This window comes from Rattus rattus, chromosome 12, assembly GCF_011064425.1.
Source record: "Rattus rattus isolate New Zealand chromosome 12, Rrattus_CSIRO_v1, whole genome shotgun sequence".
Classification (NCBI taxonomy): domain Eukaryota; kingdom Metazoa; phylum Chordata; class Mammalia; order Rodentia; family Muridae; genus Rattus; species Rattus rattus.
Window position 1 is genome coordinate 21,123,998 of NC_046165.1, and position 25,687 is coordinate 21,149,684.

Genomic DNA, 25,687 nt, shown 5'->3' on the forward strand with positions numbered 1-25,687 from the left:
TATTTTAACTATCCATGTACTGTATGTTAGTGTATGTTTCCCTAATGCTTTGTTTATTTCTATGCCATACATGTTCCCCAATAACTCTTGAGTTAAAAGTGGACTTTGACTATTGAAACCTCAGATTTAATGTTATACTCAGACAGATCCAGTTCAAGAATGTGAATACTGTCAAGTTTGAGAAATAGTTCAATAGGTAAGAACATTTCTTCTTGGAGGGGACCCAGGTTCAGTTCCCAGCACCCACATTTAGTGGTTCCCAATCACCTGTAATTCTAGTTCCAGGGGATCTGATAATTTGTGGACTCTGGACACCAGTACATATGTGGTGCATCTACATAGACTCATGTACGTAACATGCATACAAAATAAAATAAATAAATCTCTAAAAGAAGTCGTCAGCATCACTGTCACAATCATATTCTGTGTAATTGTAGACTTTAAAGCAAGGACTACATTTTACATCCGTCTACATTTGTCCCAGCAATCAATGAGCTGCTGACTCAGCACTCTGATAGAAGGGTAGGTACATATAGCAAGTCCTAGGTGTCAAAGATGTGGTTAGCTTGCTTATAAACAAATGCAGGGACAGTGTGGTCGTTGGTTTCGTAACGATCTGTAGTACCTGAGGCTGGTTTTGGTTTCATGAGAATAGACTGATGTTCTTGGGGATTCTTTGAGCAGACTGTTAGTGACTCCATTGGCTTGGCCATCTACCCTGCAAGAGCAAACGTGTGTGTTTGGCATTCAAAATCAAGATCACTTATAGGTGTTTTTGCTCTATTAAAATGTTACTTGGCGGACAGTGTTTCTTTACCTCTACCTGGCTTCTGCACAGATACATACAGAATACATAGTCTTTTCTGGGTCCCCTGGCTCCATAGAACTCACTGTCTTACTTTCACGAATAATCTACAGACAAAAGCCATATTATCCAATGCCATGGCAGAATGTATTTTCATCAAGAAGAAAATCCACTGAAAATTGGTTCCTCGATTGTTTCCACAACAGCGGTGCTGTTTAGAAAACTGTCCTTGTAGCACATATCTAAGGATTCATCACCTTAATGAACGACCCAAGGGTTGGTTTGAGCCGTTTCAGTTCCCATTTTGCTTTAATGAAAGGTAATACTTTGAAGACTGCAGAAGTCTGACCTAGATTTCTGCTGATCTAAAAATGTCATCATGTTTAACAGAGCACAAACACATTCACTTTCTCCCAAGGAATGGAGGAAACTCTCAATGAAAAAAAATAGTGAAAATTATAGCAATTTCTCTCCTCTTCTGTGTTGGTAAGTTTCAAGAGTAAAGACATGGAAACCTACAGTTCGGATGTTCTTTAAGCCTTATTTTCAAACACACTGTCTGTGGGTGGCTTTGTGCATTTGAGTGCTTGCACCCACAGAAGCCAGAGACAGGAATCACTTGGGAGCTGGAATATTAGGCAGTTGTGAGCCTATGTAGATGCTGGGACTTGAACTCTGGTCCTCTGAAAGAAGTACATGCTATGAACTACTGAGCTATCTCTCCCACCTTGTCCCATATAACTTTTAAAGAGGAAGATGTATTAATAGCTCATCTCTGACACACACAAAAAATGAAACTATATGAGATAAAAATATTAGAGGAAGGTACCTTACATTTTAAACTATAAAAAAATTAGCCTTGGCTAAATATACACTAAAATTTACAAGTATGAAGCTATGAATTGAGGCTAGCATGACTTTTCTCTCCATTTTGTTCAAGACTTTACAAAGATGTGGGATGCGTTGATTTTAAATGTATCAGGCCATAACATCATACATTTAAAGTTATCACGTTCATGTGATTCTAAACACGTGTACACATTTCTACGTCAATGAAAGTTTGTGGGGACTTGTGCTTGTAATGAACATATCTAGAATAAGTTACTTTTCATTTGCTTATCTTTAAAGAGCATCTTGCTTTTATGGAGATGTTTGTGAGTAAATTTTCAAGTTATAGCACATAGTGAAAAGGTGGGATCAAAACTATCACGGGTTTCTCATGGGTTTTATTAGGCTATGTCATCCCAAGAATAATAAACTAGCTTAGAATTGTTGAAGAATAATCAAACTTAGTGGTTCCTTAGAATTCATAAGACTCTGGTTTCAAACTTTGGCAGCAGTAAGTAGGTAAAAATTAATTCTACACAAATGACATGATATACACTATAAAGTTCAACTTAAGAAATGCATACTCGCAGGAGGAAATACAGAGACAAAGTGTGGAGCAGAGACTGAAGTTTCCACCTGGGGATGGATCCCACATACAGTCACCAAACCCAGCCAGGAGCTTGATATAGCTGTCTCCTGAGAGGCTCTGCCAGAGCATGACAAATACAGAGGCAGATGCTCTAAGCCAACCATTAGAATGAAAATGGGGTCACCAATGGAGGAGTTAGAAAAATATCTGAAGGAGCTGAAGGGGTTTACAACCCATAGGAAGAACAACAATATCAACCAATCAGACTCTCCAGAGCTCCCAGGGACTAAACCACCAACCAAAGGGTACACATAGAGGGACCCATGGCTCCAGCTGCATGTGTAGCAGAGGATGGTCTTGTGGGGCATCCGTGGGAGGAGAGGCCCTTGGTCCTGTGAAGGCTTGATGCCCCCAGTGTAGGGGAATGCCAGGGCAGGGAGGTGAGAGAGAGAGTGTGGGTGGGTAGGGGAGCACCCTCATAGAAGCAAGGGGAGGGGTGATGGGATAGGGGATTTCCGGAGGGGAAACCAAGAAAGGGGATAGCATTTGAAATGTAAATAAAGTATCCAATAAAAAAAAAGAAATGCACAGCTTCAAAGAAGAAGGCTATGAGTGGTATTCGAATGCATTTGCATTGTCTTTAGCTATGCAAACTTAAATATCATCAGTTTGTAAAATGTACAAACAGGAGTGGTCAATAATATGTAAACAGTATTATCCTCAAATGAATTGCGTTCTCTAAAATTCATACATCAGAGCTCCAAGCTCCAATCTCCAGCCAATCCTTCCTGCAAAACCTCGTTTCAAGGACAGAAAATGGAACCGCTCTTAAATCAACTTAAATGGAAAGTTTCTTAACTGCTTTGAGCCTCTCAGATTGTTTTTAATAACACTGACCACTTCTAAATAATGTTTGAATGAGGTTGGTCAAGCGTTAGTCCTGCGCAATTCCCACACATGAGTGTGTTTTTGGGAGCCACGGATCCTACTAAACATTTCCCACTCTCATTCAGACAGAGACTCTGATGGGGTCACACGAAAAAACAAATGATCCGGAGGACCAGAGCAGCTCAAACTCTGTCAGACTCAAGAGCGTTTTCCACACAGTTTGGGGAAAATGAGCCAGCTTGTTTTTCCCTAGCCAGTCCATCCTCTGCAAAAATACCGACAATATTATTTCTTACAAAATCACGAAAGCTTTAAAAAAAAAAAAAAAAAAGGCAGAGGCACAGTGGGAAAGTTAAAAAAAAAAAAAGGAAATGAGTATTTTTCAAGGCCTTCATACATGGCTAAGAGTATTGTTACACATGAAGAAGTGTACACAGTTCCTCCCTAACTTAAGTTGTGTGTAATGATGAGGTAAAGTTTATAACCTAATATCATTCCTAATGCCAAGCCCTTATATTCTGTTGTACAACGGAATTTCAAAACGAGACTTTTGCATGGTAGCTCTGAGACATCTGTGTGTGCTTTTGAACAGGTTTTATCCAAGGAAGTGAGTCCGGGTCCCTCCTTCACTACTGAAAACCTACCAGGCGACAGGGAGTAAAAATAAACCCTCACCACCCAAGTAAAGGGCTTTGAATTTTCAGGACACCTTTTATACCAAGTAACAGGACTGAGCAACAGGGATGAGAAATTCTAACACAATTAGAACATTGTTAATTTTCTCTGTGTTAGATATTAAGCGTATGGTGCTGGAATTTTGCTTATTTGGACAGTGTGTATATTTAAAAGTCATAAAGCAATTCAACTCCCCGGAAAAATCTTCTAAGCAATTACTCAGGTATAGATGGAATTCCTGAGAAAGAAATCGAATTACAATCACTCTTACCTTCCATTCTTATCTTCAGACACATGAGAATTTACTTCAGTTAAACCTTTTAGGTCCTGGTCTCTAATGAAAATAAAAATAAATAAAAACAAAACACAGTATATTTGTGTAGGATATTTACAACACAATTGTAGAAAATAAAAAAAAATATTACAATGAATAAAAAACCAGTACATCATCTTAGACATGTAGTTTATCAGTGTTTAGGAGACCGGAAGTTGGACACTGAGCTACTCACACTATAAGCTTGTGGATAAATATGCATGTGTGGCTGGAAGGGTAGAGAGAATCTTCCTTAGCAATCCTGGGTCTGATTCTCCTACCATCCTAAATGAGTGCGGATTTTATAAGTGAGAGAGAAATCACTCTTTAGAAAGCTTGGGAAATCCGGTCTTAAAAGGGTTCAACGGCACATCTGCTACCCATGTGCGGGGGCCTCGGTCCAGCCCCTGTATGCTCTTTGATTGGTGGTTCAGTTTCCATGTGGGTCCCCCAACAACTGGAGCCGGGGGCTATCCCTAAAGCTGTTGCCAGACTGTGGGTATCCATTCCCCCAACTAGACTTCAGTGGGAGAGAATACACCTTGCCCTGCAGAGACTTGCTGGTCAGGGTTGGGGGATACCGAGGGGCCCCCACCCTCTCAGAGGAGAAGGGAAGAAGGGGATAGGTGGAAGGACTTAGAGGTGGCGACAGGGAGGGGCGTCAGTGATCCGGATGTAAAGTGACTATTTTTTTAAAAAGCGTTCAGCTCTCACTGAATGAACACTAGGTGTGCCTGAAGCACTAACCACACTTTCTTGTGGACTATCTTATTCCGATCTCAGGAGATCTTGCAGGACCAGCATCTGGCGCTTGGAAAGACAGAGGGAATCTCCCAAAGCCAGTGAACTAAGTTACAGAAGAACCAAGAGTTGAAACCGCACTACCTGCCAATATGAAACCAGTGCTCGGATGCTTTAGCCAGAGACTTAACTCGCACTACTGCATTACAAAAATATAAACGCTCTGCCCTGCAGCGGAGTAAGAAATTCACAAGGTGTAGGATAAAGGTAGCGACAAGATGCTTAAATCGTAGCTTGTCTCGGGATATTACACCTTCGATGATTTACAGGGCCTTCTGGAATGTTATGATAGGTTAGTCATTTGCCTATCAACATGCCATTAAAAGATCCTGTTTGCTGCTTTCATGAATTTGAAAAGGACTTTGTCCCGAAGCCTACAGAGGAGCTTTGCTTCGGAATCAGAACAAGTGAAGCCGGTTTTCTCTCTTACTACTTTGAGAACGTGATTCCTTACATATCATTTTGTAAATGAGGTTCCCAATGTCCAAGGTTTTGGTGAAGAAAACACAGGTCATGCACCATAATCAAGCCGTGAATGAAACCAGTAAAAATGGGAAAATGAGAAATAGTTAATAGAATGTGGTGATGTAAGGATGACAGTTATTGATTCCAAAGTCTCAAGGGACTTCTTCATCTTTATTTCAAGCCCAAGATTTCATGTCTTTGGAATAACTCCAATTCCTAAAATTCTCCCTTCTCCTGCTTCAAAATGTTGGATTCAAATACTATTTACCCTTCAAAAAAAATGAACGTATGGATTCTCACTCGCAAAACTAACGTTAGGATGAAAACACAATAAAATATCCTTATGTTTATGTGGAAAGGGATTTAATACTTCCCATATAATATTCAAGCCATTAATAACTTATGTAAACTATGTAAATTAGAGAGCACACTATAGCCGCTTAAACTTCACACTCAAATTCCTATTTGTGTCCATTTAAAAATCTAGAAATTTGTTTAAATATTTTTAATGTGAGTTGAAATATTCTAATGAAACTATATAAAATATACAGTATTTCAGGAATATTAATTGATGTTTTAATCTGAGTGATGACATAATATTCATAACTGAACTCCTCCACATTATCAGATAGAGTTGTGTGAGGTCGATCCTGCACATTAATAATGCACAGAAGTCTTTGAATTGGCCTAAGCCCTGATGGTTTCCATGACTTATTATGAAAGCTATCTTTGTGGTATCAAAGGCTACCATGTTATCTTAACAGCCTTCACCAGTAAGTGATGCTTTCCTGGTTTAAAGTTTGAGATATGGGATATCATAGTAATGACTCAAACAGACAGTGGGAAAGGGTACAAGCTCCCAGGATATGGGAAGGTTAGGAACTTAGAATTTTGTACCAGGTAGTTACATGTTCCCCACTGGGATAACCTTGAAGTAACCAAATGTTCCACTGAAGAGAGCTGTGGCTTTAGTTACTGTGAAAGAGGGCCCAATATGGACTTCAGCAAGCCTGTGTTGCACAAACACAGGAAGATAAAGTCACGAAGAAAAGTCTGAAAGAGATCTTCCTTTCTTAGCCTAAGAGGGAACCAACCCTGTCAAGACGACTTGATCTCAGACTTCTCACCTCTAGAATTATGAGAAAATATATGTTTGTGTTTAAACAATATAGTATATGGGTTTTCTTGGGTATCCCTCACAGGCCTGTCCTGACTTAAGTTTCTCAGCCTAAGGGTAGACATCTTTAATTCCTCAAGAATATTCCAGTTGTGACTGCTACAGATGCTGACCACATCTCTGTCTACACAACTCACTCCTGCTCTTTGGGGTGTAGTTTTGGAGAGAAGGAAAAGGGATCGCTCCCCTGGAGGAGGCAGAGGAAGCCAGATCCTTGCAGATTCAGCAACTACAGTAGGTAACTCAAAAACTGAGCCTATGCATGCCTTCAAGGAAGATACTCTCAAAGAAATTACATCATCTGAGGTTTCATATAATTTTTCTCATTTTGTTAGCTGTTGGCACATACCAAGGTTGGTTGGGTAAGCTATCGGATTGTTTTTATTTGAATAACCTGTACCCATATGTAAAGGAAGGAAGAAGCTACGTGATGAAGAGCACGTGATTTGCATTTTCTTGAGTCGTGCACATTGATGGGGTAGCATTAGCTCGACCGGCAGATCCAGTAAAAGTTTAGACTACCCAAGCTAAAGGATGCAAAAATAAGTGCTCTGTAATTAAGATCACATGTATTGCACGGTGTCTTTTACACTGTGGCAGAAGATGAAAAGCTGTGAGTCAAAGTGTGAGCGAAAGAGTTCTTTTTTAGAAGTGCAAGCCAAATGTTACAAGGTTGAGCCAGTGCTCGAAGTCTTTCTGTGTCTTTTATTTTTGTATTGGCCCTAGGAACCCAGCCTGGCCCTTGCACATTCTAGACTTGACTTCTGCTTGGCTACATCATACGTATGCCATTAAAGTATAGTTTTCAAGCCATTTTAAAATGACAGAACATGAGTTATCTAAGATATGAAGGCACATCCATATTTTTCAGCATAAGAATTTCCATGTTGTAATAGCATAACGTGTTCTCTGCTGTGTGGAGGAATATGGGCTTCCCTTGCAGGGCCAATGGAGGGAAAATGTGGAGAGACTTAGCAGTCAGCTTTTCCTAGGATAAATTCTGATGCAAGAAAGTTCTGAGCTCAGTTCTAGTGACTCTTCCTCTCTAGTGTGCATGTAGGAGGCTTTTATTAATAGGGTACAATATGTTTCTCTCTACACTGCTAACTTAATCTGCTTGGTATACTGTCCAACACATTTACAAAATTAAATAGCTTCCACACCAAAAAAATTAACTGTTTTTTTTTCTTTTCTGACAGAAATTGATTTTAGACATCAGATCTTCAGCTCAAAGTGAATCTTCTTGAGAAGAAGAGTGCATCTAGTGAAATGGCTCACATAATTCCTTAACTTACTGACATAGACAGGTGGTATGACGTCAGCATGCTTTTTCAATGAGTATTTTATATTCTTCAAGATTTTATCTTCAAAAATAGATTTGTGTATGATTTAAATATTTTAACTATAACACATAAATAATAATTTTAGTGTTCCTGGGTCACTGAGATTCCTTGAGGTTGTCATAAGCAGGAAATAGTCACTGGCCCAAGTAAATAAATAAACCATAACAAAGTAGATTTCTTCTATTTAGTTTCAGTGACAGGAGCTGAGAATGTTGGATGTGCAAGACAATAGATTTCACCTAGGTGGACTGTCATAAAGCATTGGCTGTTCTGAGTTTAGCCTTTCATTCACATTAAATTTGAGAAACACTTAATATGTATCGGGCATGTTGCCATTATGTTGCTATGCTATATAAAGAAAGAAACAAGATAATTCCATCCACACCTCTAAGGACCTTGTAGATAGAAAGAGTTTGAGAAATACTGAGGTTGGTGCCCAAGGATACATAGTACCTTCTCTGGCCTGGCAATAAAAGGGAATAAAGTGTACAGGCCAGAGAGGATGGGTGGGATGGGTGAGAAAGGGTATTATGAGAAGCACCCACAGTGATGACTGATAGATTGATTGGTTACAGGAAGTGAAGCAATAGAGTGACATACACCGTGTTTGTCTTGAGCAGAAATATGAGAGATACGCAGCAGGGAGATAGGAAGAAACTATCCTCATATTACAGGGCTAAAATCCTGGAGGGTTTATGTCAACAAACAGGAAAGATACTGACAAATGGAACTCTGACTACAAATAAAGATTATTTTTTGCTGTACGTGAATGATGCCCCTTTTTACTAAGGAGTCTTTAGCATCACTAGCAACATGAGGTATTCCTTGATACCTATGTGGAAGCAGAAGTTTAGAACATTAATAATTCATCTAACGTCAGCTTATCAGCTACAGAAAATGACATCTCTCTTCAGTATTGGTTTACATTACTACTAAACGCCATGCTATTTCTCATTGAGTAAATGGAAATTCTCTGCATATCTGCGTTCATTCTGGTCGCTGTGTTCTTGGGATCTCGGGGATGCCTATATATATTTCTGATGGATGCGTGAGGTCTATGCAGTCTCTAACTGTGAATGAAATATGCAGCTGCTGGAAATGTCAGCAGAGTCACACACAAGCACTGATTTTCTGCTGTCCTGCTTCTAACTGATCAGTGTCGGCGTCTCACACACTGATGTAAAGGGCTTTGCAAGGGCTCATCCCACTAGGGTGTGTTTAAAAGTTCCCTTTCTTGACCTATGTTGAAATCATGGTCATATGGTAGATACAGGTGACTGAATCAATCTACAAACTCACTCTTTTAAAATGGCTGTCTTTTCTGTTCGTCTGCTGCGTGATAATTCTTGGCTGTTTATCTTTGAATCTGGGAAACTGCTAAAGAGGAGTCAGGCAGGTTAGCTAAGACAACCAAGCTGCCATCATAGAATTCTATGATACCTTGAATTTAAAAAAAAAAAAGAATTCCTTTTTAAAAAAGTATTTATCATATTTGCTTTAGAAAAATGTTCTCTTGCTGTGGCTTTCTGGAAAAGAAGTTGCTAAAATAAAAGCTACCCTTTGTAAAATTTCTCTCTTGCAGCAAAACCAAAGACAAGACTCTTGTAAGAGTTACCATTGCCGATACAACACATTTGACGGAAATAGGGGTGAAGTGGGGGTTGGGAAGGCATGTTCCTCAATCAGTTATTGCATAACATGGCTGTTAGATCTATTGCTATCATGACTGGTAATCTCCACAAATGGATACTGATAGGAAGAAAAATCCACCCAAATAATTGGAGCCCACTCTATTGATAAGGCCCATTCTGTAATTTCTGGAACTAGAAACCTATACATCTCCCTGGGGCTAGGGTGATCATGGACTTTAGAAAATAATCTACTACCTGACTTTGCTGGACCAGAATAATCCCTTCCTACATTCTAAATCTTATCCTTATACCCACAGATAAACGTAGCCCCCACACCCATCAAAATAGTTTCTCATACAGCAAATGGCAACTATCACAGAGAACCACAACTAGACATAATGCAGAAATCAACAAATTGCAGGGCTCCTAGTAGACAGATCTCTATCAACTCCTGCATCTGTGGCTTATGAAAGGTCATGGAAGAAGTTATATAGAATGATTGTAAGAAGAAGTATTCTGTGAGACAGTCTGTCCTAGAAATGGCTACGCAAATAAGACTAGAACCTTGGCAATGCAAACAGATGTGCTAGCTCGAGAAGGAGAAATCCTATGGGGCTGTACCATTAGACCAGAACTATAGCAAACCAATGCCTGATGGGAAAGGGAGGGTTCTCCCTTCTCCTGGGAATTAGCTAGCTTATTGATCATCCAAAGTGATCAGCCTGGAACTATATACATGTGAACAATGAAAGTAGACTCCTGCAGGTTATATTTACATAGGTGTACATACAAGTGCATATGTGTACATAACAATAGTAAAGGAAAAGAAACAGCCACAGAGCATGAAAGGGGCTGTGCAGGAAAGGTGTCTTAGAGAGGATAGACAGAAGAAAGGAAAGAGGAAATTAGTATAATTTTACTTTAATAGCACATTAGGGGGTGACTTCAAAACTCAAGATGTAAGCTTGAAGTTACAATGTGCTGAAATAGTTTGAGAGACTGACAAGCTGAGGCTCTGGGATTTTTTTTTTTTTTTTTGAAGAATCACATCACCCTTTCCCTTAATGTTGCTTTAATTTCCTCAAAATATTTTTTCCTGTTAACTCTATTTATTTTTCTCTAGGGAATAAATCTTAGATTTTATTATTTGTCTTGGTACACATAAGCCCAGAACTCACTCTGAAACCAAGCCATTGGCTCAAGAAGGAGACATACAGGTTATAAATGGGTCCTTTGTAAACTAAAGAAAACCGGAAGCCTTCTTCAAAAAGCAAAGAAAGAAAATTCCTACCCTGGGGCCTTGGGAATACATGAAAATCAGTCAGGTAGGGTTACCTACCCATTTGGGTTTCGGATAGCAGAAGGCTTCACTTTGATAAGATTGTCCAAGTCATGGCTGTTTAAAATTGTAAAAGGGGGTGGGTTAGTAATGGTAATTTGGTCATGCTAGATCAATACAGCAATAGTAAATACTTCCCACAAGGAAAACAGCTGAAATGTGAATTAACGCTTTAGTTTTACTACCTTTGGTCGCATCTGTTCACTGTAGGATTCCCTCTGATGCTGTTGTCTAGATTATGGTTCCTGTTGGTGGAATAATAGAAAAGTAAAGAAGAAAGTTAATAATAAAGCTATTTTAGAAAGGATGAAGCTTCAACTTTACTTGAAATAATGAAACAATATTCTTCCCAATCAAAACTCATTAAAAATATTTTCTTACCTTTGGTGGTTCGTAAGAACATCAGCATTGACTTTGATGAACTTATCAAGATCTTGGTGTCTTTGAGGAGAAAAAAGAAGCATTAAGGATTAGAGGCAGTAGGGTTTAGGGCCATCGTAAATGGCCCTTAAAGGAGGAAATGGCTATAGTATGTGATATACTGTTGTGATCAAGAACAGCAATGGTGTTTCCCGCCTAACCCCAGGGCAGGAAGAATCATGCTCAGAACTTGCCCTGAGTCTGTACACTTTATTACCAGAGCAATCTACCAGGGTGTACACCTTCAGCCCTCCACAGAGTTTTCTAAGACCTGACATTTGCACATTAGTGTTTTAACAGTATGAAGACACAAACTGATCCTCAAGCCTTTGTCATTTTAAAGATTATATCAATATTAAAATTAGGAGCCCAAAGCAAAGCAATATAAGCCTAGCAAACAGATGTCCAGCAAGCCATCAAAACCCTGATTAGATGTTCACTTTATAAAGCACCATCCTCCAAGGATCCATGGGTTGACTGTCATCTCAACTACAAACCAGTCTTCACCTCTCTGGACTTACATCCTCAAGCTCCTTGTCTTGAGGTCTAGGGAGTAGGCACTTAAAGTATCCATCTAAGCCTTGTTAGTTATGATTATTAGCACATACTGTCATATAAATCAATGAATGTCCTCGAGACTTCTCATACCTTCTTTTACCATGTTCTGATCACATCGCCCTTTCGTCTACCTGCTCTTAATGTGCTCCCCCTCTCTCTTCTTCCTGAATCCCCCTTCCCTTCCCTAATAGCCCTCTTCTACTGACAGTGACTTTTCTTTTGTTTTGAAGGGTTTTGTTTCTACATGAGACAAAATGCATGACTTGTCCTTCTTCATTTGTGATGCTTTACTTAACATGATACTTTCTAATTCTAGCCAGTTTCCTAGAAGAGATATAATTTGATCTTCTTCATGACTGAATAATACACACACACACACACACACACACACACACATATATATATATATATATATATATATATATATATAATCTATTTTTTTATCCATTCATTTGTTGATGGGCAGCTAGGCTATATCTTAGCTGCTGGGAACAATGTCCTAGTAAACATGAGTGTGCCAGTTAGGATCTAAGTGAGGGAGGCAGCACCCTTAGGGACAAGGGGACAAGTGTCTACATTCATATACCTTCAGTCATGGTTTGTATATGCTTGGGCCAGGGAGTGGCACTATTAGAAGTTTTGGCCCTGTTGGAGTAGGTGTGTCACTGTGGGTGTGGGTTTTAAGACCCTAGTCCTAGCTGCCTGGAAGTCAATATCTGCTATAAGCCTTCAGATAAAGATGTAGAACTCTCAGCTCCTCCTGCACCATGCCTGTCTGGATGCTGCCATGTTCCCAGATTGATGATAATGGACTGAGCTCTGAACCTGTAAGCCAGCCCTGATTAAATGTTGGCCTTATAAGAGTTGCCTTGGTCACGGTGTCTGTTCACAGTAGTAAAACCCTAACTAAGACACCTTCTGTGTATCATTTTTGTTGACCTTTGCTAAAACATTTGGGGAAATAAGGTAAGTGTGCCCAGAAGACTCTCCATCCACCATCTGTCTCTCTTAAGTTCTATGACCTGAAACCAAGACTGCTCAACAATGCTCCGGTTGTACTAAGCACACTTGGCAAAGTGTCTGCCCTCAGTGTGATCCTCCATGTGAATATGCAGATGCTTTCTAAACAACATGGTTCTTCATTTAAGGGAACATTTGCTTTGGAAATGACTCCCACGGTTTCCTTACCTACTTCAAGGTATAAATCTTCCTACACTCTCCTATTTTTTTTTTTTGTCTTGGCTTTTTTCTTTTTTTGACTTCTTCAGTCATCATAATATAAACCTCACTGCACTGCATTAAGTGTCCTTTTTGAAGGCTTCATTTCCTCCCATGTGTATGCACAAGAGTGGGACAACTGGGTCATATGGTAGCTCTGATTTAGTTCTTTGAAGGAAGAGCATAATGACTTCCATAATGTCTGGACTAATTTCCATTCCCACAAATAGTGTCTAATGGTTGCTCTTGCCCCTTACGCTTACAAGCACTTTGGTATTTTGCTTGTTTGTTTGTTTGTTTATGATTTTGGTTTAGTGACTCAATTTATTTTACTTTTCATAATAGCCATTTTGACTACAGTAGAATCCAAAAGTAGTGTTAGTTTGCATTTTACTTATAATTTTCTTTGTTGTGTTATTGGGCATTCATACTTCATTTCAGAAGTATCTATCCCGTTCATTTGCCTACTTTAATTAGATCATTTGTTCTTAACATTTTATAATATATATACTCAGAGAAACACATGTCACATGCCATGGCAAAAGATTCCAAGAGCGACGGACAGTATCTTTTTCCCATACCATCTGGGGCAGCAGCTTGCTTGGGTCCCCTTTCCCCTAACACCGATATAAAGGAGTATTTTACTATCAAGATGATTTCTACAGAGCTAGACAGAGAGCCGCTTAGCGGTGAGTCACCAACAAAGTCTAAAGGAAGGAAACATTCCCCTCCCCCTCCTCTCCATGTGTGTTCATCACGGCTTCCACCACTGGAAACCATCTTCCCAGAGTTCTAAGATCTCCCTGTGGGATGGGAAATCTCAACCTGAAATTTTAATGTGTTGAGTTATCCTCAATAATAATATTTTCAATTTTAAAAAAAATCTATCAATATATTAGAAAAAATGGTTGGCAAATGAGCACAACTAAAAACATAATTCCTCAAGATAAATTAATTGAAACCATTTAGTTACAAAATGGTTGCTATGAAGATTAAATGAGAAAGGCTGGAAGACGTCTGTTAAGTCTAAACGATGACAAATATGGAAGCGTTTAAAACCAAGTGAACTTAATATATTAAGAGGAAAATGGAACAACAAGGGATAAAACCTTGTAGAGGGAAGCGTGCATTTAAAAGTCACAGCTTGTTTACATTTAAGATCAGTCAAAATGGATTTCGGTGTGACTGCATACACTGTCCGAAAACATAATTTAGAATAAAGACAGGAAGTGCAAAAACAAATGTCAAAGCTTCTTTTTCTACATATTCCACTGAGCACAAAACAGTCTTGTTTGTCTAAAAGCCTAAAACCATGATATTCTATTAGAACCAGTATTATATGAAGCCCAGTGTAAACACACACACACACACACACACACACACACACACACACACACACACACGGAGAGGGAGAGTGAGAGAGGGAGAGGGAAATGAAGAGGGAGGAAGGGGGAGGGGGAGGGGGGGGGGGGGGGGGGGGGGGGGGGGGGGGAGGGGGAGAGGGGGGATGGGGGAGGGGGGGGGAGTGGAATGCCCTGACTACATTAGAACGTGAATATTTTCTATTTGATTCATTCTTCTGCTGTTTGCTACCTGTTAAATTAGGTATAAACCCTTTAATAAGGAGCATACCCAAAGTCTGAGAAACAAAAGCCCAGCAGACAAAGACAGGCCATGTGCTACCACTACTTTTAAAAAGGCAACACTGTGTGAAATCATCACCACAGCCAGGATCTAAGCGATGGCGCTGGAGTCTCTCAATGCTTGGCAGAGGCAACTTATCTCAGCTAATAGAAATAGGAACTGGAAACACTGCCCAGGCCCAAATCCTTCAAACAAAGGAATTCAATGTTTACGTTATCCTGGGAAAATGTAACATCTTTCCTACTCAAGTCCATGATTTGTGCTACCAATGGGTGGAGCACCAGGTCTTTATGTTTTATTTCTGTGGAGGGTGAGGCTCTGCAGTGTATTGTGTTGCACACTTGTGGTAATGTCATCCATATGCGATCCTACAAGTGACTCTGTCAGACCACTGAGGGGCACTTCCCATTGTCCCACAACAGAAGCCATGATCCTATCTTTGTCCCCTCCTGGATTTCCTGAGGCATTTAGTGAACCCTCCTTTACCTGAAGATTAAAGTCTGTGTGCTACAGAGTAAAGAACAGACTTGAGCAGGCAACCACAGGACCTTATTTCTAGAAGACAGAATGTTCTGAGATCAACCCTCAGTGATGTGTCAGCGACAAGCTTGGGCCAGACACTGCCTACAGCTCTGTCCTCTCTAACATCGACCCCAGGAATACAAATGGTACTGGGTGTAATGTTATTACAAGAGCATTTTCCTTTCATTTTTCCTTTTAAATGCAACTCAGTGACAATACATTCTATGTTCAGTCACCAGTATATGGGGGGCTCCTAAATGTAATCTGTTAAACTGACAACCTATTATTGTCTTAAAGTAACATCTCTGTGCCCCTGGTACATAATTAGCTTTAATCTATGCTAATTGCCTGCTCTTTATAAGATCGAGTATGACGACCGAATTCTCTTTTTGGTGTCCACGGCCTGTAATTATACCGAACATGCGAGCAAATGAGACCTAGTGATAGCTGTGAACCCAGGAGGTGCTCGGTAATTATTCACTGCCTCAGAAATCATGGAAACGCTATCTGTCTCCCCTTAGTTTTCTCTGTGACCTTGGCTAAACTGCTTAACCTTTCGAAGTCCTTCTTGTCCCTTCTACAAAGCAGCATCCTGGTACTGAGCTCTTCAAAATCGTTCCTATCGACTGGGCTAAGATTTCTAGGGTTCCTCCACTCCATCTCTAAAGCTTTACAGTTTTTAGAGGCGCCAACACAACCTGAAACGGAAGTTTTGTAGATAGTCCTAAGATTTTATACAAAAAAATACATATGTAATGAGAACTGTACATAATCAGAGACAAATGCATTTAACCATCTTAGAGGCACTACTTGAAGAATTATTAAATTTAATTCACATCCCTTTTGTAAGCCTAAGCCCTCTAAAGACCAATAAGCCACATCAAATCTCTACACCCCCCCCCAAAAAAACACTTTCCCACAAAGAAGTAAGTGCACCACTCACAAGGGATCGAATGAGCCTTCTGGGTACATTTCCAGTTATCATTAATACATTTTATCATGAGGAAAAAAAGCACTAATGCTTTACAAGCCGAATAGTGTTAGTCTCTGCCCAGCCATCACCCCACCTCCCTTCTTCATTGTTCCCACCTATTGCTTTTCTTAAGACTAAGAGAAGGCCCATTATATACAATTTTCATCTCTCTGTGTCTTGCTATGTCTAAATACTGAAATTAACATGTAACTGTCTTGGTACATATAAAAATAATGATGGCATTTAAGAACTCATCCAATTTTCTCATAAAATGATTATGGTATTCATATTTGTGATGTTTAGTTAAGAAGAAAAGCAAAAAAATAATAATTTTGCTTACCCAGTAGTAGTTTTGACAGTTTTGGGGCTTATGTTAACAAGTTCATCAAGACTGTGTTGATTGCTAAAACAAAACAAAAGGTCAAAGACAGTAAGAAATCAGTGTGTATGAGTGTGTGTATGAGTTGGAATATATGTGTGTGTGAGTTTATGAATGTCTGTGTGTGAGTGTGCAAGAGTGTGTATGAGGGATGTATGTGAGTATGAGTGTGTGAGATGAGTGTGTGTATGTGTATGTGTGAGTGTGTATGTGAGATATGTGTATGTATATTTGTGTGTGTGTGTGTGTGTGTGTGTGTGTGTGCAATGATACAGTTTCTACCTCAGATCATTAATTACTTTGGCTTTTGTTTTGTTTTTCAGATAGGGTCTCCCTACTTCCTTTGAAGAGAAATAGGCTGGCTGGTCTTGAACTCTAACCTCTGCTGAACCCTTCAGTTCTCAGAGTACAGGGATGGATAGGACCATCCTTCATAAAGAAGAGTTTCATAAAGATTAAGACACACCCTGGGGCCAAATCCCCAAGAAAAATGGGATCACACTTGATCACACAGCCCCCAAGCAGCACGCTCACTCATTCCTTCCCCTGGGTGTCCTTCAGGTGGAGCTCAGGACAGCTGCCCGGGAGCTCTGTGCTCTTCCCTGACTTCCTCCCTCCTCCACACGTTTGCAGTATCCCCTTTCATGCACCAACATGGTTCTCACAGGAGCTTTTTGAGTGAGAAGTCGGAGTGTCTCCTACATGCTTTCGTTAGCTATTGCTCCAGTATGTAAACGGACTTCATTTCTCACAACCAGAAGTAAACTCAGCGTCACGTAAAAACACTCTAACTTAAGTATAAACCTGCTACACTGCCAGTGTTCTCACAAGAAATATTAATTTCTTATTATATTTAAATATTACTCCTTGTGATTGTGAGTCAGCAGCAAACGGATATTCTTCAGTTTATTCGTTCTTATACACTTACAATTTATTAACTAAGAATTTGCAGTATTGGGCTGGAGAGATGGCTCAGTGGTTAAGAGCACTGACTGCTCTTCCAGAGGTCCTGAGTTCAATTCCCAGCAACCACACGGTGGCTCACAACCATCTGTAATGGGATCCAATGCCCTCTTCTGGTCTGTCCAAAGACAGTGACAGTGTACTCACATACGTGGAATAAATAAATAAATAAATCTTTAAAAAAAAAAAAGAGTTGGCAGTATTAACTGACTTGTGTGATTATGGTGTCACAAGAAATTTCTCAAGCAGTAATTACACAGAATTAGCATCAGGATTTTCATCTTAAACAATATTATAGTGACATAAATGGAAACAACAGTACAAAAAAAAAACAAAAAACAAAAAACAAAAAACCAACCCAGTCTAGCAGTTTAAGATCAAAAATCATCTTCTAAGTTTTTTATCCCCTCCTTTGAAACATCTTTAGCCAAATAATCCTACTCTTTTTACATAAATTGGAGAATATATCAATCAATAATCTCCCAAAACTCACCTTTTGTTTGCTGATGGGGTCACCTTCATAAGACTGTCCAGGCCTTGGTTCCTGAAAATAATACATTGCAATATCTAACAAGGCCATCGAAGAACAATGGTATTATAATTTTCCCTCTGAATATCAAATCAAACTGATATTTAGTAATTGAAAACTCCAGCATGACTTGAGAGTCCCCTTCTGAAAAATAAACTTTGTTATATAAAATTTGCAAATGAACACACACACACACACACACACACACAACTAGCCAGACACAAAGTCAACATACCACAGTGAGTTTTCTACAGTTAGTATTCTAATAGTTAGAACAGTCATTCTGAGCAGGGGCTGTGGGGCTCTGTAGTAGATTTTCTACTTCCACTGTAAAGTATTTATTCGGTCTCTGAATTCAGTGTCTGACAATAAGGTTTTACCCGTAGTGGCATTGTGAAATCTCAGCCCAACTTAGCACTAAAGATTCAGATTCAGGATGGCGACATCTTCAGTTCAGCCTCACTACGATGACATCATTTATGCAGCTGGATGAATTTAAGAAGTTGCTCCACTGCATTCTGGGTTGAGTCCCCTCTCCCTTCCAATACTGTCTAGGCTAGGGATCTCCACTGACTAAGCCACGCCCCCTGGGTTAAATTCCTCCTGCATGCTAATTTTCTAATACATATTTATTGGGACACAGACACTCGGATTCATTTACTAGGGTATTTTCTACTTGCTTTCACAGTAGTGGCAGGATTGTGTGGTTAAATGGAGATTGCTTGGGCTTCTCAGACCTGATTACTTGTTCTTTAGACCTTTGAGAAAAGCTGCTGGCTTCTGGTCTGGTCTACACAAGCTTTATTATATAACTACACACTCTAAAACAGCATCCCTATTCAGAGACACAGGAAATGATCACAAAGAAGGCATATATCTATAAACCATTCATATTAACACAATCCAACTGATATAGCAATGTATATTTATGGTCTGGTTATATTCCTTTGTTTACTTGACATGGTATGTCACAGGGGAAGTTCTTTCTATATGAAAGATAAATAACATATTAAAATTTTTTTCAATGAACCAAATGTGATTTTTTTTTAACGGTCTCCTTGAATAGGACATAGGTCATTGGGAAACATTTGGGACACAATAGTAAAGACTGTAACTTGGATTTTTAGCACTCATGTAATTCAGGTCTGGAGAGGACAGAAGATTCCTCCATAGCTGGCTAACTAGGTAAGCTAAACTCTAGGCTAGACTAGTCTAACCAAGAAACTTTGGTTTCAAGTGAGAGACTTTGCTCCAATAATTTAAGGTGAGAGCTTCTGGGGAAGACACATTGTCAACCTTTGACTTCAGCATACAGACAATACATGTAGGAGCCCCACACATAGATCCATACATATAAGGACAGATAAACGCATGTGCACACCATTCACCCCCATGCATTCGCACGCGTGCGTGCGCGCACATACACACACACACACACACACACACACATACACACACACATACACACACACATGACTTCCTAACTTCAGAACTGTTTGGGTTTTAGACAAAGAGATGAACGGGAATAAAGGGAGACCGAAGAACCTTTTGTCGTCTCCAGACTTCTACATCAGCTACCTGGTTTTAAAAGATCTTTTTAGGATGCTGCCTTATCCCATGGACATTTCCATTAGTGTGGAATACAAATGTTGCACTGGAATGAGTTCATCACTGTATTTTGAGGAAGTCCTGTCTCTACCACAGTCCATATGCAGGGAACCTGGGCAGGGGTCTCAGTACCAGTCTATGGGTGGGGGACACACCTGTTTCTCACTTTTCATCCCTTCTAGCAGATGTCTATAGGACAGTATAAAGAATTTCTCTGATTTTTAAGAGTGAGTCAGAAAGAAAGAGAGATACATTTTTGAAAGCCTTACCCTTGATTAGCTCTGTCCGTTGCAGGAATCCCTTTGATGAAATTGTCAAGACTTTGACCCCTTAAGAATATAGAAGGAATAACCATATCAATTACATCAGATGGTTGAAGTGATTTGTTAAAACAGATATACATTTTATTATAAAATATTTACTAAAACCTTGACACCAGCTATTTTGCTGAAATTTAGTGATAGCACTGGTTCTGGAATTGTCCAATGAACAGGCAGCCCCAGTTCTTCAGTTTGATGAAAAGCCCAAACAGACTGACTAGTCTGAAGAGAGATCTAGATTCATGTCTCTGGGTTCAAGCCTACCATGCTTGCTCCATTCTTCCACTAAAAGGACCCAACCGATAACAATGTTTTCAATATTTATTAAGGAACAACTTAGACCTAAGCGGTCAAAGGACCTTCGCTGCACTAGAAATTAACAGGCAAAGCTCTCTACTCTCTCAATAATGGCACTTTCTCATAATTATCACTTTCACTTGCGATCAGCCAACTTATAAACACTGATTAACATGAAGCTAAACAGAAGAGCATGTTAACTCTTACTCTCGAAGTCTTTTTTCCTGCTATTGTATTCACCTTGATGAAATTACTAAGATCTTTGGAACTTTAAATAAACAGACCAAACAAAAACCCACTCAGTAAAAATGGAATGAAATCAACTGGCCATTTTGCTTTGAATCCTATGAATCTGCATGTCCACAAGATTAATTTTACTATTAAGTTTTTACAGGAATCAATACTGGTCTAAATCTTCAGCTTATGGTTGTTAAACTTTAACCTTTATACAAATCATCAGTAAACTGGCTTGATTCTCAATTTCTTCTCAAAACAAACCCTAATATTGGGGCGCGATTGAGATTTTTCTTTCATTAGCTTATTTTGGAACAAGGCAATTGTTTACCCAAAAACTTAGTCTTCCTCCAGAAGCATTCATAGTGATCCTGTAGCTGCAAACTAAATGGTGTTTTGATAATAATTTCCATTTGCAGCACTTTTGTTTCAAAGAGGCCTTATAACCATTGTTGCGCTTGATCCTTCTTGCTTCCTGCTACCAAAAACAGGAAAAGCACGTGATCTTCACACTGTGACTGGTCAGCTACAGCTCAGTCCCATGGGTCTTGCTCAGAATCCCACCTACTAAGCAACGAGCTTCATGTTTGCCCAGCCTGAGTGTCCCAGCCATTCCTTTTGTAAGAGCTACATATTAACACAGGAAAGGAGAGGTAAGACATAATTCTCTTACCCTTTGCTACTTCTGTTTACTTCCGGAGTGACTTTGATAAGATTTTCAAGGCTCTGGCCCCTTTAAAACATTGAAGAAATGAAGTGGTTAATGGTAGAGCTTCAGTAGAATGAAACTATTATTTAAGGCTCAAAAACAGAATAAACACTCATTGAGATCACAATGAGTTAAAGGTGACTGTTCATGAATGGAAGGATTTACACCACACACACACACACACACACACACACACACACACACACATGTATATATATCTCAGAACTCATTGAGTGAGACTTATGCAGACATTTGATACTAGAGAATTTTCACTAGAGCTCTCTGTATTCTGGTGCATTTAATGGTATCCTGTTAACCACTGCCAAGTACATGAAACAGTTTTTAATTAGCTCATATATTCGTCTCGTAGAACATTCTCTCTTGGTAGCAACCTCCAACATGTGTGAAACAAACTTTCTTAAATGCTTATTTTGTTAACACTTACTGGTAAGTTTTCTATTACAAAACTACATTCAGACAAATGTACCAGTTTGTTTGAAATGTGCTATAAAGAACGTGGTATCTACCTCTGGTGCTTATACCTCATTAGAACGAGACACATTATACCTGATTGTTTTAGGAACGAACAATAAGAAAGCGAAAGCCTATGGATTTCTGAAACATACAGAATGTACGCCATTTTAGCTGGACCGTGAACTCCATAGCTACCAAAAACACGTGCACACTTTGCTCTTGGCCTTGACTGGGTGCCTGCTTCTGATCTTAATGGAGCGATGCCTCTCTTATTGCATATGCATACGCTTCTCACACAAGTCTCGCTAGCAAACACTCCTCTGATCTACAGAGAATGCCACATGGGGAGAAGAGCCTCCTCAGGAGGAAGCTTTTACCCTCTCTCCTCACGTGATGACCCCACAAAGCCGTCTCTGAGGTTTCATTCACACATCAAAGGTACAGAATTCAGAAACAGCCAGATGTTGACCCAAGTTGTTTGCTTCATCCAGAAGTCTCAGGATGTGACACTCAGACTAAACATGCAAAGACAACATGCACACCACACCGTCATTATGACAACCATGGAACAATTGACCCCACAGGAGCAACCGCTCTACTCCAGATTAGCCCTTTTTTTTTTCACCTAAACGGAGCCTATGGAATTTGAGTCACATGGTCTTAGAGGAAAAAGAAGTCTCAGGATACAATTGCAAACTTTTAGTGTTTGACTAAGTAACAACATGATCAACAGGATCAACTTGGAGAGTGTTGGTTGAGGAGTTTGCTCATGAAGACTTCAGCCTCTTCAAACATTGAACAAATCCCATAATGTACTAAGATTCTTAAATTCTTAATGCATAAGCTCAATAAAGACAAGCAAACTAAATAATGTGGTAATCTAATTTTAGTGATATACTATTTGAAGTTTAACTGATTGAGTCATTGCCTCATGGTGTATATATCATCAGTATTTATACATTCTTGCAGTCCACACATAGCAAAGACCAATGAACTAGGCTCTGCCAAGTGGTGGGATGGTTGTGTGCAAAACAGACACAGAAGTAGCCTACTTGAAGCTTCCATTCCAAACTGAGGAAAGGCAAGACACAAACATCTAAGTGAATGTTATAATTTGTCAGTTAACTAATGTATGCTGAGCTTTAAAAAGAGTATTTGTGTTTGTAGTACCGAAGACAAGTGAGGGTGTGTAATTTAATTACATCCAGTAGTCAAAAAAAAAAAAAATGACTTGAAAAGAAGTCAAGAATGAACCTGAACTATGTAAGGTTTATTTGATAGGATTTGAGAAAGTTTAAAAGGCTGTCTCTAAGCATTAAAGTTCTATTCCACCTGAGATAGAAAAACGGTGAAAGCTTTTTAATGAAGAAGGAAGTTTTGCTGTAAAATTATAAAAAATAAAATGCTGTCTTTTACCCCGCACTAGGTCTGGTACCGTAGTGCCCCAAGGTATCAGGTAGATACCTTCATCTCAGTCAGCAAAGCGTCTCACCTGCTCTGCTCCATCCCATATCACACTGCCGATGGCCTCTCTCTGAGCCTTGCAACGATCTCTTTACCCATCCAGTTCCCAAGGCAGGTTGCTGCCAGGCCAGACATACACATCCCAATTCTGTGGCGGCCTAGTGTCTCCAGCCACCACACACTCTCTTGAACTTAAATCGGCACATGAAAGAACACACGACACAATAACCTCTGATCCAATTGGTAAGATATAATTGCCCACAAGCCCTGTACACATCCACCCCTTAAGAATATTCATAACAACCTGTAAATGTGCAGAGAGGAATCTTAACATCGGCCTCCGTGTTCTCTTGGCTGCTCCTTTCCTGCTCTCCTCCTCGCTCTAAAACTTTTCTCCCACCCCTCCTTCCTTCTTGTCCAATGACAGGCCTCATTCTGTCTTGTACCTGCCTTCACCTGTATGACATCATCCTACCAGGAAGCTTGCCCTCTCTCTCTCTCTCTCTCTCTCTCTCTCTCTCTCTCTCTCTCTCTCTGTGTGTGTGTGTGTGTGTGTGGTGAGCATGCATGAATGTGTAAATGTACACACCAGATGTTGCTGTCTATATCACTTTGTGTTGGTTTCTTTTTTGCGACAAGGACATTTTACTGAGTGCAGAGCTCACTAATTTGGTAAGACTAGCAGGGTAGCTATTCCCAGGTAGCTCCTATCTCTACCTTCTTAGGACTGGAATTACAGGACTGTGCTGTGTGTAAGCCTGAATTTTGCAAGGTGCTGAGACTTAAACTCATGCTTGTTACTGACTGAGCCCCTACCTTTATATTTAAAATATCTATAAAGTACTATTATATAAAACATAAATTAAAAGTACTATCCTTAAAAGTTCATAGAAAGCTCATATATACAAATATGAACACATATATCACATGTGTTCACACATGTACATATGTCCATGTATATATACAGGATGTACATACATGAACACACAACCATTATCTATATATGTAATAATTCACTTGTAAAAATATATACATGCACAAATTCATGTATATGTCTACCTGTATACATACACAGGCATATATCTCCATGTGTGCACACACACACAAACACGCACGCACACGCTCACGCAAGCATACATGTGTGCTTATACAGAGATGTACACATGCAAGCAAGTATTCAAAACATACACATATGTATACTTAGCCATGTACACACATATCCATTTTCAATATATAAAGAATAATAGGTCACAATTTGAAGTGTTCTAGTAAATATTAAATAAGAACATAATTTTGGATGTCAAGATAAACTAAAATATATGTAGACTGCCTAGCCCAGTATAAACAATAATTAATCTGAATGTTTTTCTAACACTGACTTCTGGTTCATTGTTTGTGTCTAGTATGGGCTGAGTACAGTGTACTATGATTCCTCTTTGGCAGATGAGTGTGCTAGCTAGTTTTATGTCAACTTGACACATACTAGAGTCCTTTGGAAAGAAAAAACCTTAATTGAGAAAATGCCCCCAGCAGATTTGCCTGTGACCAAACCTTCGTTGCACTTTCTTGACTGATGATTGATGTGAATACCCTTACCCCAAAGCAAAAGGTGCCACCCCTGGGTGGGTGGTCCTGGGTGGTTTAAGAACGTAGGCTGAGCAAGCCACAAGGAGCTAACCAGTAAGCAGCACTCCCTCATGGCCTCTGTACCAGTTTCTACCTCAAGGCTCCTGTGCAGACCTCCCTTAGAGATGGGCTGTCATACAAAATTGTAAGGTGAAATAACCACTTTCTTCCCCAAGTTGCTTTTGGTCTTGGTCCTTATCACAACAGTAGAAAAGTAACTAAGACGTTGGGTAAGCAGGGCCAGTGACGCAGTTAGCCAGAGGCTGAATTTGAATTGTGTGTGTGTGGGGGGAGGGATCCAGATTTCCTGTTCACACCAATACCTCAGTCATCCTCCTGCACCACATACGGACCCAAAGAGGCCAGTGCTTTCCTCTCAGCCAGTGTGCAAGATTTGCTTGTTTTGCCTTATTCACTGGGTGGTTGTGCCTCTGACTGTGCCACATGGCCAAAAGCAGGGCGGCTTGGCAGCACGTGCAACAACCTCTGCTCTGCCAGCTTAGCCTCTGGGGCATTGCTGACACGTCTCAGAACCAATAAACAGTATCAGATACTGAGTTAACCCAGGGGAAAGATTACATGCAATCGTTTGATACACCATCTTCAGCTACACAGCCACAAGTCCACGAGTTCAAATACACTTCACACGCACACTCTCTAGTATACACACACATACATACGCATTCGTACACATTTTACACTTATATACACATATGTTCTTTTATGTATGCCTCTACTAATATAACCTCTCACACTTTTATGGGTAAAATACTCACACACGCACACATGCGCTAATACGAAGAGAAATGATATCGCTGAAAAACTTAGTTACGACTGTCTCACAATTTCTTTAAATTACCAGATAGCGAACGTCACCAAAGAACAAAATTTGAAG

The 25,687-nt window shown here is 39.7% G+C and overlaps 1 protein-coding gene across 1 annotated transcript in view; it reads right to left on the bottom strand.

Moving 5' to 3' along the window:
- The window catches only part of Scel (sciellin), a 100,336-nt gene that overhangs the window by 9,566 nt on the left and 65,083 nt on the right, over positions 1-25,687 (bottom strand). Inside the window, exons 18-26 of the mRNA XM_032917686.1 lie at positions 21,193-21,252; positions 19,938-19,997; positions 18,025-18,075; positions 16,530-16,592; positions 11,236-11,295; positions 11,040-11,099; positions 10,855-10,911; positions 4,057-4,119; positions 626-718 (exon numbers count right to left, since the gene is read on the bottom strand). Of these exons, the coding sequence (XP_032773577.1) occupies positions 626-718; positions 4,057-4,119; positions 10,855-10,911; positions 11,040-11,099; positions 11,236-11,295; positions 16,530-16,592; positions 18,025-18,075; positions 19,938-19,997; positions 21,193-21,252 (567 nt within the window). The remainder of the gene's footprint in view (positions 1-625; positions 719-4,056; positions 4,120-10,854; positions 10,912-11,039; positions 11,100-11,235; positions 11,296-16,529; positions 16,593-18,024; positions 18,076-19,937; positions 19,998-21,192; positions 21,253-25,687) is intronic.